Source organism: Protopterus annectens, chromosome 9.part0, assembly GCF_019279795.1.
Source record: "Protopterus annectens isolate FY-2018-M chromosome 9.part0, PAN1.0, whole genome shotgun sequence".
Classification (NCBI taxonomy): domain Eukaryota; kingdom Metazoa; phylum Chordata; order Ceratodontiformes; family Protopteridae; genus Protopterus; species Protopterus annectens.
The window spans coordinates 986,064,755-986,082,937 of record NC_056743.1 but is presented as its reverse complement, the minus strand read 5'-3'; the positions used below and the strand labels follow the sequence as shown (position 1 = coordinate 986,082,937).

Below are 18,183 nucleotides of genomic sequence, written 5' to 3'. Positions count from 1 at the left end.
CTAAGTGGCACAGAGGCAGAGCATCACTTTGTGCTATCAGCAACGTGAGTTTGGGAACAGATTCAGATCACTACTAAGACTGGTGGGAGAATAGGTTAGAGCAGCCAATGGCCAGCCCTCCTCTCCTGGGAGAGGGTTTGAGGAAACCCAATGCCTGTGCAGCCTCTAGTCCAGACCAGGAGCCTCACAGGTCATCTCTTCAGATTACAGGGTACAGCAGTGACATATTGATGTCATTGCAGCAGCCACTCCAACAGCTAGGAATTTGACAGGTCACCATACAAATGGTGGCTCCCACATCACAGTTTGCAACTATCTTTTGGATCCCTCACTCCCAAGGGTTATATGTGAGTTAGCACATAGGTCAAATTCCCAAGGAGTCAGACATACCTGACAAAGGGTTATGTTTTGCATGACTCATGGGGAGTAAATTGGAGTTTTAAGGTTAAGCAGATACAGAGGCCAAGGAGAATAACCAGAGGCTGCATGGGGATGGAGGGAGTATACTGCCTACTCAGAGGTGATCTGTGCCTGACGTACAAGGCCATGTCCAATCCGGAATTAATGGACATGCTCCACCTCAGTAAATCCAAATCCACCAGAGCCACGAGAGCAAGAGACTTAAACCTCAACACAGAAATAAATAGGACGTGCTGGAGGGACAGATTCATAACCCAGAGGCTCCCTACACTCTGGAACAGAATCCCAATCCATGTTAGGCAGAGCCCCTCACTAACTCTATTCAAGAGAAATCTTGACGAGTGGATGGGAGATCGTAGGTTTACACCGGGGGTCATCTCTGTGTCACTACTAGACAGAGGCACAGTAAACTAAACCCTAAAAGAGCATAGTATTCTCATCCTAAGGGGTGGTGAAAGCCACACACACTCTGGCTAGGCTTATAAATGCCCTAGGGCAGATAGCCTAGTATGAACCTATGAACCTATAAAACAAAAATTGCAAAGGAGGAACAGTTTATGCTGAGTAGCAAAGTCTGCAGAAATCCGTTGTATATATGTTTTTAAAATATTGTTTTCAAGATAGTGTAAACTCTGTGAGTAATGACTGCAATGTTACTGAGTTTCAGAAATATTAGCATTTACAGTTTTAGTCTTTATTAACCATTCTCTGGGGGACTTCCTGCAGATAACTATGTTGTTGACCAAACTTCCTGTGTCCGTGCCTGTCCACCTAACAAGATGGAAGTGGAAAAGAATGGAGTGAAAATGTGTGAGCCCTGCTTGGGTCTCTGCCCAAAAGGTGAGTTGAATACATTTTTAGCAAGTTGAATTTCAAATGAACAGGACACAAAAGGTGTAATATGTATACTGCACCAAACAGTGTCCTTTTTTTCTGTGTAGGTTATAACCAGATGTTATTTTTTTTTTTCTTGGGAATGTACGTATGTTTCTTGTGATGCTTTGCATTAGTGTGGTATGACCTTTTATGCTGTATTGACATTTACTTCAGGAGAAGAACTAAGTCAGATTTAGGTGTTAATAAAAGACACATTTCTGTCAATGCTTAGAGATACCAATGCTTGTTGGGTGTTGCCTACCAAATGTATTTAAATAGATATCCAGTGACTGGCTAAAGACGGAGTCATCAAAGCTGAATCCATCCTAGCCCATCCACTGGACATAACATGGAAAAGAACAAAAATGGCAATGTCTTCTGTGGAGACTGATCCCATTCCTTAAATTGGACTAAAGGGCTTTATACATCCTGCTCACCAATAAATAAAATACCACCAAACTCTAATGCTATCACTGTGTGCAAATATGCTCCTTTCTGATTGTGGAGGTATCCACTGGGGAAGAAAAAAAAATAAGGCTATCGATCCCAACTGCAGACATTCTCCTATAATATCCCTGTGTAATTCAGCCAAAAAACTGGGTCGGGTGTGACCAGTAGCTCCTTCAGGCCAGACACTTGTCTTAGATGTTGTTCTAGAGAGTTTTGCTGCCTTGAAAAACATGCAGTCTTTCCACAAAGATTTACTACAACAGTCTTTGTAGGGCTTATAAAATATTGCACGATAACTATAGAAATCAATCAGAGGAGTTAGAAAAGATTGGGAATAGAGACTGGATAAGCAATTCACAAGGAAACAAAGGGAGGACAGATGGCTCCCAAATATGCAACAAGGTCTAGAAGATTTAGGAATTTTGCTTGCAAGTGTTTGCATAGGTAGACTCTGAAGTATTTTCCTCAGGTGAGGTGTAACGGGAAAGAAAGCGGTGACGGGAACATATGTTTTTTTTTTGTTTATAAACAAGAAACATTTTTATTAAATTATCACGTGATGTAAGAAATCATGCATTTATATAAATGAAAACAAACCATATTGACATAATTTTAGTTGCAAACATTATACATCACAGACCATGTTGACATAATTGTAGTTGCAAATATTATACATCACTTATAATCTATCCAGTCATTGTCAGTCAAACATTAGTTAATTCATATCCTGCCTTCTTTTAAACCTTGTTCTTCCTCTGCATGTTTTTTCCCACAGTTCCCATTTTCCTATGTAATTTGCTCATACCCTTTTCTAAAGATGTCAGTTCCAGTTTTATCTTTGTTATATATTCACTACTTGTAGTAAAGTTGGTTTAGAGTTTGATTTCCATTTTCTAGTAATTACTTTTTTGGCAGCCACCGTAATTAGACTGAGCAACATCTTATGTTTAGGCAATTCTGATTCTGTATCATAACTCAACAAAATAATTTCCTTAGTTATACCAGTTTGTTCACCTGGTATCTCTGACAGAGCAGTCTGCAAGGAATCACTGGGAACATACATTTTGGGAGTGTAATGAGTTGGCAGACTTCAAAAATTCCCTACAGAGTACTCCATCTGAAGTATTGGGTGAGCAAATGGGTGTAACTAAGGCAATGATTTTTTGAGCTGGGACACAGGATCTGAACTGCCTACACATAGTAGGGCCTTGCTAAGTTTAATTGTGGGTGACAAATTAGTAGAAAATAAAAATCAAGGGCCAGATTCAGTAACACCTACACTAAGTGTACACAACAGGTGTTCAAGAACACCCCTACCACTTTTTTGTGTTTTCTAGTCACTCAGAAAGATTACACAGTGTATATGTAGTCTACACTTTGTGGTAACCTTTATGAATCCCTGTCAGTATTTAAAGCTGCAAGAAAATCAGTAGGAAAACCAAAATTAGGAGGAAGAAGGTGTTTGTTATGCCTGTGTTGTCTGTTCATTCAGAACGGTGTATACTTAGTGTAGGCGTTATTGAACCCTGGGGAAAGTCTAAACCAACTGTATTCAAAGTATTGAATATTGTAACAGATGTAAAAGAACTGGAAGGGAGATCTTTAGAAAAGGATAGGACCAAATTACATAAAAAAATGGAAATTGTTGGAACAATACATGCAGAATAATGTTTTGGAGGAGGAGTGAGATTTAAGGGAGGGCAGGAATTGAGCAATGTATATGATGTTAGATTGATGGTAGTTATACAAAAACATATGTTACTAGGAACATGTTAATATGGTTTGTTTTCTTTCATATGAATGCATGTTTGCCTATTTCTTAAGTGATAATTCAATAAAGGTGTTAAAAGGCTTACTATGACTGTATTTCTTGTCATCAAGTGAAATCTAGCACAGAGTGAAACAGAGAACAATATGCCCCATTTCAAAATGATTAAAGTATGAATTTTAAAGACTACAGGGCAGTTTATTTTAATATTTACGTGTGACTCTTTTGAATATGAGCAAATGAAGAAAAAATAAATAAACTACTAATGGAAGTTGAATGACATTTCTGTAAGGCAGATCATTGTCCTTGAGCAGGAGGAAAGAACTGAAGATAAAGTGACTGGCCTGCCATTTGCATGAGCTCCATATATTGTATTGATGTCAGAGTGAGAAGTGGTCTAAATTAGATGGCTGCTGGAAGACCGTAACTCATCAATATTGCCTCCTGAAAGCACAAGTTCTCTCCATACTAACTTGCTGCAATAAGCCTCAAAGAAAATCAGTTGAGTCTAACTTTATGGCATTGTTTTTGCTTTGTCTGTTAGATCTGCATTAATATTAGACTTGTCAGTTGACCTTTCATTCTTGACCATAAGGAGACATATTAATAGAGATAGAAGGACATTTTTTAGAGACTGAAGGATATTTTTTTCTTTTGTATGGTTTGCAGTTCCTGTTTCCCAGTATGTTAAGAAATGTGTAGTTCCTATCTGTGACCTGTACTTGATGAAAATATTTTTTTCAGGATTTGCTTTAACCAGCAAAATCACATCACAGAGTGCTATTTACAGTCACATAAGTAACCACAAGGATTCTGCACGGACGGCAGGTGCAAAGGCTCAAAACAGTCAATGTATACGCCAAAGAACAGCCAGCACCGACTGAAAAGAAAGTTTAATACATGAAAACACAGTCAACAAACCAGTTTCAGCCCAATAGCCTTTCTCAATGTATAACACTAACTGTAGTCAACTAATTTTATAAGATGTCATAAACCTCAGTTGAACAGTCAAAAGTAATGAAATTCTAAGTGCTCATTTAAACCAGGTGGAAACAATCCACCCAGTGTCACAATTCATGATTTCTCTTTTTTGTTCAGAATATTATGCCAGCCTGTCTTAAAGCATCTATTGCCCATTATTCTGTCAATAATAATAAATTTAAAACTAGCTGAACTGTGTGCAATTGTATGTTTATACAAGGAATTTGTCAAATATTTATTAAGGTGTTCAGAAATGCGAAGTCTGAAAGATCTAGAAGTTTGGCCAATATAAAATGCCGAACAGGTACATACTGCAAGGTAAATAACCCAGTCACCACTACAATTGGAAAAAGTATTAATAGAAAAAGTCCTTGAGGTATTCTTGCTAGTAAACTCCTTTGTCTGATAAATGTACTTAAGAATAACACCCAGCTACCCTAGTCCCATCCAATGTAACTTGTGACAAATGTTCTGATGGTGTATTGCATTTGTAATGACTAAAATAACTACCTAAGGTCTTTCCTTTACGAAACGAAAATGAACATCTGTCCCCTAATAGACCCTGCAATTTGTCATCGGTCAGCAAAATGTCCCAATGATGTTGCACTAGATCTAAAAACCCATGTGTATTCCTACCATAACTGGTAGTGAACCTAATTTTGCTGCGATCCTTCTGATGGTCATGTTTGTTATATTTAAGTAGATCACTTCCAGAAAGTAGTTGAACCTCTTTACTAGTTTTAACCAATTTGGCTAAAGGATAACCACGTTCTTTGAAACATGTAATCAAGTCCTGGTCAAAAATGCATATAGTCCTCGGTGTTAGAAAAAATCCGATGAACCCTCATAAATTGGGACTTGGGAATGTTCATAGGTTCTTAGGTTGGTACTAGGCTATCGGCCCTAGGGCCTATACAAGCCTAGTCATAACAATTCCCTGGCTATTTCTTCCCACACTATTTACTTCCCTAGACCCTTATCTAGCAGGGCGACTGACGTGATCCCCGGGGTGAATTTCCTTTCTCCCATCCAATCATCAAGGTTCCTTTTGATGAGGCCAAAGAGGCGCTCTGCTTAACATGTATGGGCAGTCTATTCCAGAGTCTGGGAAGTCTCTGGGTCAGGAACCTATCCCTCCAGCATGTTTTGTTTATTGTGATGACAAGGTTTAGATCCCTGGAGCGTGTGGCTCTGAGGGATTGGGATTTCTTTAAGTGTAGCATGTCCAACAGCTCTGGGTTTGACATGGCCTTGTATGTTAAGCAGAGATCGCCTCGGAATAGACGATATGTGACAGAGTATAGCTGGAGTTTTTTAAGGTGGTCAGCATAGGGCATCTGCTTTAGGCCTGTGATTCTTTTAATGAGGTATTTCTGCAGCCTTTCCAGTTGTTGCAGATGTCTTGAGAGGTGCATACAAAATGGGGTGTTGTATTCTATAATGGGTCTAATGAGGGATGAGTACAGTGGGACAATGACCTCCTTTTTTCTGGATGAAAAGCCCTTAGTGATGAGATGTGCCACATAGAAGAATTTCCTGACTGTTGTGGCGATGTGATTATTGAAGGTGAGACCACTGTCCACCTGTGTCCCCTAAGTCTCTTATCACACTTTCAGTGTTTAGTGTACTGCCACCTATGTGGTAATGGATAACTATACATTTCTTGGCATTGAGCTTGACCCCATGACTCTGGTACCAAGCATCTGTTTCTGTAAGGCCCTTTTGTAGAGTATCGATATAATTTGGGGATTCAGTATTGGCTCCCAGTTTGCAGTCATCTGCAATCTTTGTTAGCCAGAGTCCCTTAGTGTTGGCCTGTACTTCAGAGAAGTAGATGCCAAACAAGAGAGGTCCCAGGACTGAACCCTGAGGTACTCCACTTGTCACTTGTCTGGAGCTGGATTTGGAGTCAGCTACTTTTACAGTGTGGGTTCTGTCAGTAAGCCAGTTGGCAACCCATTGAGTGACATAGGGATTAATGCCCAGCTTAGTAAGTTTATCTATGATTCCAGAGTGGGGTATGGTGTCAAAGGCCTTGGCGAGGTCCAGATAGCCTGTGTGGACTATCTTACCCTCGTCCACGGCTCTGGAGACTGATTCGAAGAAGTCAATCAGGTTCAGAAGACAAGATCGGCCCTTCACGAACGCAAACTGGGTGGGGGATTATGGATAACATGCTTGGGCTGACAGCTGGAGGCATGTAATAATGTATTGATGGGGTTTCCTAAATAATGAACTGGACAGTGTACCATCCTGTTGTCTATGTAAGATCACTTCCAAAAAGGAAATGGACACTGGATCATAATTAACCGTGAATCTTATACCCCATTTATTTTCATTTAAATATTGAACAAATTCCTGTAAATATATTTAATCAGATTTCCACACCATCCAGCAGTCATCCATAAAGCATCGCCAAATATCTATTTCATCAAGAAATAAATTATGACTGCTATCATAAATAATCATTTGTTCAAGATAACCCATAAACAAATCTGCATGTATGGGTGCAAAAGATGCACCCATAGCTGCCCCCTTAAGCTGTAAATAACATTTGTTGTTAAAGTAGAACACATTTTTTGTAAGGACATGTTCTGCCAAACACAAAAGGAATGTATTGAAACATGGACTGTATATTGAAATCATCTCCAACCAGTATCCCAAGGCACATAATCCTTCGCAATGTGGAATACTGGTGTAAAGAGAAGTGACGTCTAAGGTGCACATCAACCAGTCAGGCTCCAATTGAGTATCTGATACAATATTCAAGAATTCCATTGTATCCTGTAAGCATGCCCTGATGCCTTTCAACAGAGGTTTCAAATACATGGTTAAATAAACCGACAGAGGTTCAGTGAGAGAACCCTTCCCAGAAACTGTGGGTCTCCCTGGTGGTTTGTTAACATCCTTGTGAATTTTCAGAAGAAAATACAAATATTTTGGTGAAGGATCTTTTACTTTTAAGTGAAATAATGTACATTTATCAATAATGCCTTCACTGACTTCAGCTTCCAAAAATTGATCTATTTCATTTTTAAATTTAGGTGTAGCATCAATGGGCAAACGTGTAAAATTTGGCATCCTGTAACTGTCTGTCAGCCTCCTCAACATACATGGACCAAACCATCACTACTATGGTGCCACCTTTATCTGCTTGAATGATGACAATGTCTTTGTTATTCTTTAAATTCTCCAAGTCACCCATTTCTGATGCTGTTAAATTGGGAGGAAAAACATTGTTGTTATGATTAAAGCCAAAATGCAATTCCTTCAAAATGCATTTTTGAAAAATTTCCACATTTTTATTCATAGGAGGAATAAAAGTGGATTTATGAAACCTAAAGCCGCTACTATCAGTATGACCACTATCCAAACCATTTTCCTGAAAATATAACTTAAGATTAAGCAGTCTGCAAAAAGCATATAAATCCTCAACAAAAGTATCTTCCAACACAAAGAATCCAGGGATAAAATTCAGTCCTTTATTTAGTACCACATAATCAGATTCAGACAAAGTAACCAATGAAATGTTGAGAACATTGTTTTGTAAACTCACTTTGGTTTGAGAAAATTCAACATTGCTTCCAGGGAACCATCTGTGCCTGTGTTTATGTTTCTTGCCCCCCCCCCCCCCACTTTCCTACTAATAAAGAGACTAAACCAGTGTCCTGTGATAAATCACCCTGTTCCATAGTACAAGTTTTTTTATGGGCTGGTGACGGCTGCTGTCTATCAGTTTCTGGGTTAGTGTATGAGGACAAATCCTCACCAGAAGTATCACTGACTGATTTCTTAAGGATTGACTTACTCCTTTTCCTCTTTTGGCCCATGGGAAATGAATCTTTTTTTTATCAAATTTAACACTTTTAGAACTTTTAACAGGTTCAAATAGCTTCCCCAAGTTATAATTCCTTAAGTCTCTATTAAATTTATGAATTTTCCTTTCTTTTAATTCTTGTTCAAACTGTGACAAGTCCTCACTCAGTTTGTCAAAACATTGTTTATAGGTGGATGAGCCCTCATAAAATTTAGCTCTTTCACAAATCTGAGTCACTTCAGATGCATATAGATCTATTTTACGTTCATAATATTCATGTAAAGTTTTGACAGACTGCATAGAGGCATTTTGTTGAATATCAGACCAAGCTGTAAGAAGTGTATTATCAGGTTGACCTACTAAAGGCTTAATATAGCAATAACCCACGCCTGGGTGTGGGTAATGTGGGATTTACCCACGGTTGGCGTGGGACAACCATGGGTAAATCCCGCATTACCCACACCCAGAAGTGGGTTATTGCTATTATACTATGACATTATTTAAGAAAAGAAATAATTACTTTTCTTAAATAATGGCACTGTATAATGCCTCTTTGCTGCCCTTCCGCAGCTGTCTGGTATCCGTGGCAGTTCTGATGCACTGCGCAGTACATCAGAGCTGTGGCCAAAAGCAACGGAGAAAGCAAGATCTCCGTTGCTTTTTACTGTTTCGCTATGTTAAATGGGTTTAACATAGCGAGACAGCTTTAAAATAAGCAACGGAGATGTCCGTTGCTTATTTTAAAGCTGTCTCGCTATGTTAAACCCATTTAACATAGCGAAACAGTAAAAAGCAATGGAGATCTTGCTTTCTCCATTGTTTTTTTTTTTAAACCTGTCTCGCTATGTTAAATGGGTTTAACATAGCGAAACAGCTTTAAAATAAGCAACGGAGATCTCCATTGCTTATTTTAAAGCTGTCTCGCTATGTTAAACCCATTTAACATAGCGAGACAGGTCTAAAAAAAAGCAACGGAGAAAGCAAGATCTCCATTGCTTTTTACACACTGTGTCGCTAAGTTAAAGGAGTTTAACATAGCGAGACAGCTTTAAAAAAAGCAACGGAGATCTCCGTTGCTTTTTTTAAACCTGTGTCGCTATGTTAAACTCTTTTAACATAGCGAGACAGTGTTTTAAAAGAGACTTATACTAATGGAAAAAGTCCGGGCGACCGGACCTTTTTCCATTAGTATAAGTCGATTTACAACGTGCACGCTGGCCAATCAGCGTGCACGTTTTGGAATATTAATGGGGGGTCATGGTATAATCTGGATTCTTAACCCTCTTGGAGTAATACCCTTTTCTAAGTATGCCTTAAATAGCCTGAGAAGCCATACACATGATCTAAGGGTTTTCATATTTTTATTTAGCTGGTCAAAAGTGGAAGCACATATTGAATCCAAAAATGGTTCTCCTTGATTGATACTATTATTTGCAGTCCCAATCCCAAAAACCTGAATATCTACCTTATCAGCTGACAATCCCTTCAAAATGGTTGTTAAATCCATGATTTACAAGATGTTAAAATGAACTATTACAAAACAATAATGTATAGCTAATCGTGCAACTAATGACAAAATCAGAACTAATACAAAGTACTAAAATATTGTTCGCAAAGTAACAATATTGTTCTTTACATAAAGAATAATACAGAATGTTCTTCATAAACCACAGTATAATAAATGCTAGTCACTGTGAATATAAGGTTATCCATATACACATCATAAGCCACCTATTGTATCGTGTACACGACCAAAATCTGAATAGAAAAAACATAAATAAATATGCTGTATGCCCATCAAATAATTCCTATAAATATGTAAATATGAATATTTGTCTCATTATAAACGGGGGTAAAGATTATTATCAAATAAATACAAAAATACTGTCCAGTGAAGTAACGACCACATATAGTGGCCAAAATATAAAACTACCAGTCTTTTAGAAACAAAAAACTTATTAACTATATAAAAAAAACAAAATATGTAAGTTACAAAAACATAAGTCCATATGTAAATATTTGTAGTTCACTGAAGCCAGAAAAAACCCAACGACCTGTCACAGAAGTGTATAAAATGTCTTTGTCGCAAAATTATGTTATAACGCCAAAACAAAATTCACTCCTGAATCAGCAATCCATAATCTGGTCTGATCAATTATACGTGAAGATACTTCCATGATCTAAAAGATACTGAGTACGTTAAGCTGCCATTTACAGTCACAAAATACCAAAGTCATATATTGCTAAAGTGCAGCTTTGCTAAAATGTAAACACCATCACAATAAGCGATGTCCAGTATAGTAAGAAAGGTTAAGAGATACCACTATTCTCTACCATTTAAGATGTTAAGCCATGAATGGAGTCTCTGTCCCATGTGCGGGTTGAATGTGCATGCCCATGCTAGCTACAGTGCCTCTGAGACAGGAGAATTACTTGAGTTTCAGGAAATAGGCGTGCCCTTTCTGTGTGATTATGTGACTTTGTAGTTGGAATAGTTAACTTGTAGGAGTGTGGGAATACAGACTCCTGCATACACACATGGGAAGTAGGGGTTGCTTCTTGCTTGCATCAGAATCCATTTTCTGATTTGTAATTTGAGAAACCATAAAGTAGTTCTTGGTTTATATCCTTTAACTTTGGTTTCAGCAGGTTTCTAATTTGGTGTATTGGTACAGATGCAGTTTCAGTCTGAAGAGTTTACCTAACAGTATTTTTTGTGACAGTATAATTCAGTAGCTTTAAAACCATTTACTTGTATAGGTAAATGAAACAGAACAGTCTGACTCTGGTTGTGTAATCAGGAAATAAATGCCTATTGATTGTAAAATTCGAATGTGCCGGTGGTGAATGCAACAGTTTAGATAAGGCTGACCTGTGGCACTGCCCTTACTTTGACAAGCTGCTGAAACATCTAGATATTCACAAGAGTGATTTTGTTTAGAAATGTGGCATCAGTGGCTCATCTAAGTCCCAAACAGGAAGCCAAATTCAGCCTGCTGCTGTTTGTTTAACTGAGGTGGAGGAAGGTGGCATCTGCCATGTGGGAGGCTTTCCTGTATATGAGGTTGTCCGTCTCATGATTTGCATGATAACTGGTAGCAGTGTGGTGACGTGCCTGGAACAGGATGTGTAGCATCATATGCACCTGACTACTGTGTTGGCCATTAATGATGGCGCCTAACATACCTCTGTCTCTTCCAGCCTGTGAGGGAACGGCAGCTGGGGGTAATCGCCAGACAGTCGACTCTAGTAACATTGACACTTTCATAAACTGCACCAAGATTCTTGGCAACCTGGACTTCCTCATCACGGGCCTGACTGGGTAAGCATCTAATATTTGTGACTATTCTAGAAAGTAGGCTTCAAGTGTAAAATTGTGAGATGAAAAAAACAATCACTGTGTTATTGCTGTTTTTATATCAAAAATATCTAAAGGAAGGGAAGGTAAATTGTTTGATGTCTGTTTTAGACAAGCATATATATTTCAGATAAAAGCAGTCCATAAGTCAAAGCACTGGTATGTAGTTGAAGTTTGTTTCTTCTCAGAAGTGACCTGAGTTCAGGATTAGAAAAGGTGCAAAAGAGCTGATTGTATTGACACTGTTGTTTCCATGCTATTTGTGACTAGTCCATCTAGATTAACGTTTGTATAGGTGTTTAAGATGAATGGTGGCAGAAATTAATACTGAGGTACCAATTATAAGCTCGCTTTTCTTCACAATGGAGTTGATTCATATTACCCTCTCTGTCTGCTGTTACACACAATGGGACACACAGCATTGTTAAGTAATCTACATATTAATATTTTGTCGGCACTGTCATATGTCTTCCTAAAATACCACATATCGCTTGGACAATTGGATGGGGAACAGGAAGGTCATCCCTGCTTTGGGACCTGAGTCCTTATGGACACAGACAGCCTGTAAATGGTTCATCTCCCAGGCCCCTGCTTGTGAATGTTTCCCCTCCCAGGCCCCTGCTTACACTTATTAAGGGTACCAGAACTTGTCAGAGATTTGGGATGTATGGCTAGGCTTAAAAAGGGCCTTGTGGTCATTAGCCTAGTAAACACCTATGATCTAAAACTGCACCCCCATTTGCTGCTGTTGTGATTCAGTCAAATAAATTATTTTATATCTGACTGACATAACCCTCCTGCTCTGAAGCCATGCTACTTTAAATCCTATGTTCTACTGGCCTCTAACTACTTAATAGTTCTCTTCTTTGTAACTGATTCATTTAATTTTCCAAATACTCAGGTTGAGCTAAATGGCCTGTAATTTGATACCTGTCCCTTTCTCTTACTCAGTGGAAGTTCTAGCTTAGCTGGAGTTTTCGTTTAGTTTTTACCTTAGAACTATAAATCAAATTTGTGTTCCTGCGCTTTTTCAGGAAGTGCCCCAGCCTTCTGTGATTGTTACAAAGAATGGTTACTGTCATCATTAATGCTGCAGAAATTTCATTTGATGTTATGATGTGAATCCTTTTGAGCCACATTTCTTTGCCTATTTTCAGTTCTGTAACCTCATTCAGAACACGTTCTTGTGTTAATAAATCTTTTTATCAAGCGTGCTACTTTTGCTGTGCTTAGTTACTCTTATTCTCTTTTTAATTTGTACTGAAAGACTTGCCTGCATACCTCTTAACTGTCTGGATTTTTGCCTCGGATTGTTGGTGTTTTCCTCATAAATTTTGTGTTTTTTGGCACATCATTCAGGATTGAGGTCACTGAAGTAATGGCATATGTTTGAGTTTCAGACGTCATATCCTTCAGAAAATGTGTGTTATTAAAATACCTGTTATTTCAGGAACTTTTTTGAGATTATAAGAGCAATATTTAAAATTTGTCCCTGATTCTGGACCTTTGTTCCCATATTATTTTTGGCTTTGTCCAGATTTCTTGTGCTCAAAGGTTGAAAGGAATGATTATCTGTTCATTGTCTTTGCCTTCTCACTTTCTCACTATCCCTTTCTATCCACAGTCTGTCCCTTGTGTTCCTCTATATTAAGGCTTCATATGCCTTCCTTAAGTTTTCTGTGTTCTATAATTTATTTCCCATCTAATAGTGCTATCTTCTCTGTGTTGTCCTGATTACATTCTCTGCTTCATTCTACTTTGTGTCATATTGCTTTCTCCATTTTTCTGCCTGACATGTTCTTCTGCTATCTTTCCATTTCCTGAATGTGGTTATTTTTTATGTAATATTTTTGCCACTTCTGTTTTCATATTGTTTTATTGATTTGTTTATTCAACTCTTTGTTCCCTCTGTCAGTCTGTGCTTTTTCTTCTACTCAGAAATTTCTAGACCATTTCCAAATGTATTGAGCACTCAGTTACTACACAGTTTAGTGGTCTTTTCTACCTAGGTAGTTACCAGATTCTGTACGTGACCTTCGCTCCAATCCTATTTGAAGAGAAAGTTCCTTATCTAAGGTTATCCCTTGCTTGTCTGGAACTTGACACAAACTATGAGAGACTTAACTCTTCTAGGGCACTAGGTAACAATGGTCATCTATGTAGAATCAGTACAGCAACCCTGGTTAACATTTGTAACGTTCAAGTCCCCCTTTAGCAAGTGCTTCCAATACGATTTGTTTAATGACAGCTCCATGAAGATGCAACACCCAAACATGATCTGCCAAAAACAACCTGCATGTTTCCAGATTGCATGAACCCCTGTGGTTTCTAGCTTAATGGAAATAACATGATCAACAAAGGATAAATAAATAAAATAAAAATAGTAATAGGGAAGGCATCTCTGATCAGTATTAGCAAAAACTACGGGCACTCATAAAATCGTCTTAGGCCAGCTTCGAGAGAAAAATTGCATAGGACACTAAGGATAATCACAAGGCTTTCTTTAGTTATGTTAGGAACCTGGGTAGGAATACCCAGATATGCTCAGAATTAGTCCAAAATGACAAAAAGTACACCGAACCCACAGACATTGCCAACATCCTAGCTGACAGGTTCAGCGCAAACTCCCCCCCCCCCCCACCAAAAGGGCAGATATCTATCCCAGCAGAGTGCTGCCCCACTGACATCTCAGATGCTCAGGTAAGAGCCACCCTCTCCAAAGCAAAAAACACAGCATCAATGGGACCAGACGGTGTCCTGGGCTGCGTCCTACATGAACTCCAAGAAGAGCTAAACCCAAACATAAAAGTACTGTTCAATTTCAGCCTTACTACAGGATATGTACCCAAAGAGTGGCGTACAGCAACAGTGGTCCCTCCCCACAAAGGTGGTGCCTCAACGGATCCTGGAAACTATCGTCCCATAAGCCTGACTAGCTTGGTCTGCAAAGCTATGGAAAGGATCATCATGGACCTCATAAATAAAGATATTGGGGACCTACAGACACTGGATCCTACCCAGTTTGGCTTTGTTAAGGGCAGATCCTGCCTCTTAAACCTGGTCGATTTCTTTGAAACAGTCACCAAGGCCATTGACGAGGGGAAGGTGGTCCACACAGCCTACCTGGACCTCGCAAAAGCCTTCGATACAATATCCCACTTGGGCATTATAGATGAGCTCACCAGCTTAAATATAAACCCCTATGTCACTAGATGGGTTGCAAACTGGCTCAAGGACAGAACCCACATGGTTAGAATTGCTGGAGCCATGTCAGACTCCAAACCAGTTACAAGTGGCGTCCCACAAGGCTCAGTCCTGGGACCTCTCTTGTTCGGTATATATTTCTCGGAGGTACAGGCCAACACGGAAGTACTGTGGCTGACCAAGTTCGCAGATGACTGCAAACTGGGCGCCATAATCGACTCTCCAGCCGACACAAGCATCCTCCAAAAGGGCCTCATAGAAACAGACAACTGGTGCCAGAGCCATGGCCTCAAGCTAAATGCCAAAAGTGTATAGTCATCCCCTTTGGCAAAAACAAAGTGCCCACAAATTACCACATAGGTGGTAATCCATTAAGTACAGAAGAAGTAATTAGGGACCTGGGGTCCCAAGTTGATAGCAATCTCTCATTTGACAACCACGTGGCCAAAGTGGTTAGAAAAACATTTTATATAGCCCACCTAATAATGAAGGGATTCACATCTAGATCAGGGGAGGTCATCGTGCCTCTTTACTCATCCCTCATCAGGCCCATAATTGAGTACAATGCACTTTTTGGGATGTACCTTACCAGACACCTGCAGCAACTGGAAAGACCCCCAAAAGTACCTCACCAAGAGGATCAAAGGGCTCAAACAGATACCATATGCTGCCCGGTTAAAGAAACTCCAGCTCTACTCAGTGGCATACCGCCTGCTCAGAGGCGATCTGTGCCTGACGTATAAAGCCATGTCCAACCCGGAATTAATGGACATACTGCACCTCAGAAAATCCAAATCCCATCAAGCTACGCGCTCAAGAGACTTGAACCTCAGCACTGAAATAAATAGGACATGCTGGAGGGACAGATTCATAACCCAGAGGCTCCCTTCACTCTGGAATAAAATCCCAGTCCAGGTTAGGCAGAGTCCCTCATTGACTCTCTTCAAGAGGAATCTTGATGAGTGGATGGGAGATCGTAGGTTTACCCCGAGTATCACTTCTGTGTCACTGTTAGACAGAGGCACAGTATACTAACCTCGAAAAAGGGCATAGCAAGAATAATTTAATATGGGTGGCGAAAGGCAAACACACTCTGGCTAGGCTTATAAATGCCCTAGGGCAGATAGCCTAGTATGAACCTATGAACCTATTTAACTCATTGTTTTCAGTGCACCATGTTTCTGTTACAGATGCAGTATTTACACTGGCCTTTTCTATCAGAGTTTCATTTCAGGAATTTGATCCACAAGTTGTGAGCACCTTCATTTTAAGTGGTTGTATGAAATGTCTGCAAAAATAAAATGGGGCAGTTGCCACTGTGACATAGGCATGACAGTACAGATAAGCTTTTATATACAATGCATTTTATCAAGAACCTGACTTTCCAGATAGTATGTCTGTATTACATCCATATACAACACTGGGTTGGTGGCAGATTTTTATTTCCTATGTGACTTTGCTCACCGTTGGTCCCACCATATATGTAGTCACATGCCAAACAGCGATGACACTTATTTTCAGAGCTCATTCACACAGCAGTCATGCAGTGTGCTGATTTTGAGAAGGCATCTTGGAAGCAATGCTGTACTCCAACATGGCTGTCATTTTTGCAACTTGTGGCCATACAGAAACTAAATGCCATAGAATAGCTCACTCATATTTTGTAAAGTAGTCACATATTATTCAACAACTTACTCCGGTTTCTAGAAGCAGTTCTGTGACATAAAAGCATGTGGGATGTCTGTCTGTTCAGAGAAACTGAGTTTGTCAACTATTATTTGACTTCTTGTAGCTGAAGTCTAGCACATTGACAGTATAAGATGTGGGATGTAAAAGCAGTGAAAAAAGAGAGAAGTACTTACATTTAGAGTTGCAGTAGATCCCCCCTTCCAATGCCACTGTTGTATGTATTGTATGTCTGTTAATACTGGAGGATTATAAGCAACTTCCAGTTGTTCAGGGTACAAAGTTTGATTCCTTTCATGTCTAAATGGCCTACTGTGTGACTGTAAGCAACTCACTTAACAAAACAGTGCTCCCACATCTCCCTTAAAAGGGAAACTTATACCTAGTGAGATTACATGGTTAACAAAAAAATAACAACAGGGTTACTGCAAGTTAGAAAAAAAATTACACTTCCCTGAAAAATGTTACCATTTAAAAGTAAGGGATAACATTTTGAACAAGTTGATATTTAGCCAATTATCCTCACCTTTTTTTAAACAAGAAACATCTTTATTGAATTGTCAGTTATGACATAGGCAGTCGTATATTTATATAAATGAAAGCAAACCATATTGATGTATTTTCATTTGCAAACATTATACATCACATATCTTCTAACAGTCATTGTTCATCAAACATTACATAGCTTATTCAATTCCTGCCTTCATTTGTAGGACCACAGGATCATAGGAAGTTACTAGGCTATTGGCCCTGAGGACCTTACAAGCCTAGCCAAGAATTTAGCCCATGTTCCAACAAGTTAGCACCCTATGCCACTGTCAAGGAGAGACACAGGTGGAATCCCGGGGATGTATTTTCTGTTCCCCATCCACTTATCCAGTTGAGTTTAAAAAGGTTTAATGAGGTACTCTGCCTTATGTGGAGAGGGAGTCTATTCCACAAAAAAAGAAGTCTCTGGGGCACAAATCTGTCCTGCTAACAAGCCCTATTGATGTCACAGACCAGGTTAAGGTCACGCGTGAGGGTTACTCGAGTGGAGCTTGACTTGCAGATATGCAGCAGTCCCGTCAGGGTGGGGTCTGAGATTGCTTTGTATGCCAGACAGAGGTCACCACTGAGGAGTCTGTAGGAGACTGAGTAGGGGGACAGGGCTTTTAGCCTATCTGTGTAGGGTAGATGTGTGAGTCCCTGGATTCTCCGGGTGAGGAAACTCTGTGGTCTCTCGTTAATAGGTCTTATAAGGGAAGAATACAGGGATGGTATGACCACCTTGTCCCATGGATGTGATACCTTTACTAATGAGGTGGGCCAATGTAGAAGGCTTTCCATACAACGGAGGCAATATGGTGGTCAAAAGTCAGTTTGCTATCAACCAAGTCCCTCACGTCTGATTGCGTGCTTAGTGCCGTATTATCAATGTGATAATTTGTGGGGATGCCATTCCCCAAAGGGATAATGATGCATTTCTTGGTATTCAGTTTGAGGCCATGTTTCTGGCAATGGTCATTTGTTTGGATGAGACCCTCTTGAAGGATGTCCACATCAATAGGGGAATTGATGACAGCACCCAGCTTGCAGTCATCTGCAAACATGGTCAGCCATAGCCCACTAGATTTAGCCTGC

The 18,183-nt window shown here is 39.5% G+C and overlaps 1 protein-coding gene across 1 annotated transcript in view; it reads left to right on the top strand.

Annotated features, from left to right (window-relative positions):
* The window catches only part of ERBB3 (erb-b2 receptor tyrosine kinase 3), a 708,562-nt gene that overhangs the window by 449,819 nt on the left and 240,560 nt on the right, over positions 1–18,183 (top strand). Inside the window, exons 8-9 of the mRNA XM_044083747.1 lie at positions 1,147–1,260; positions 11,514–11,634. Coding sequence (XP_043939682.1) covers positions 1,147–1,260; positions 11,514–11,634 — 235 coding nt within the window. The remainder of the gene's footprint in view (positions 1–1,146; positions 1,261–11,513; positions 11,635–18,183) is intronic.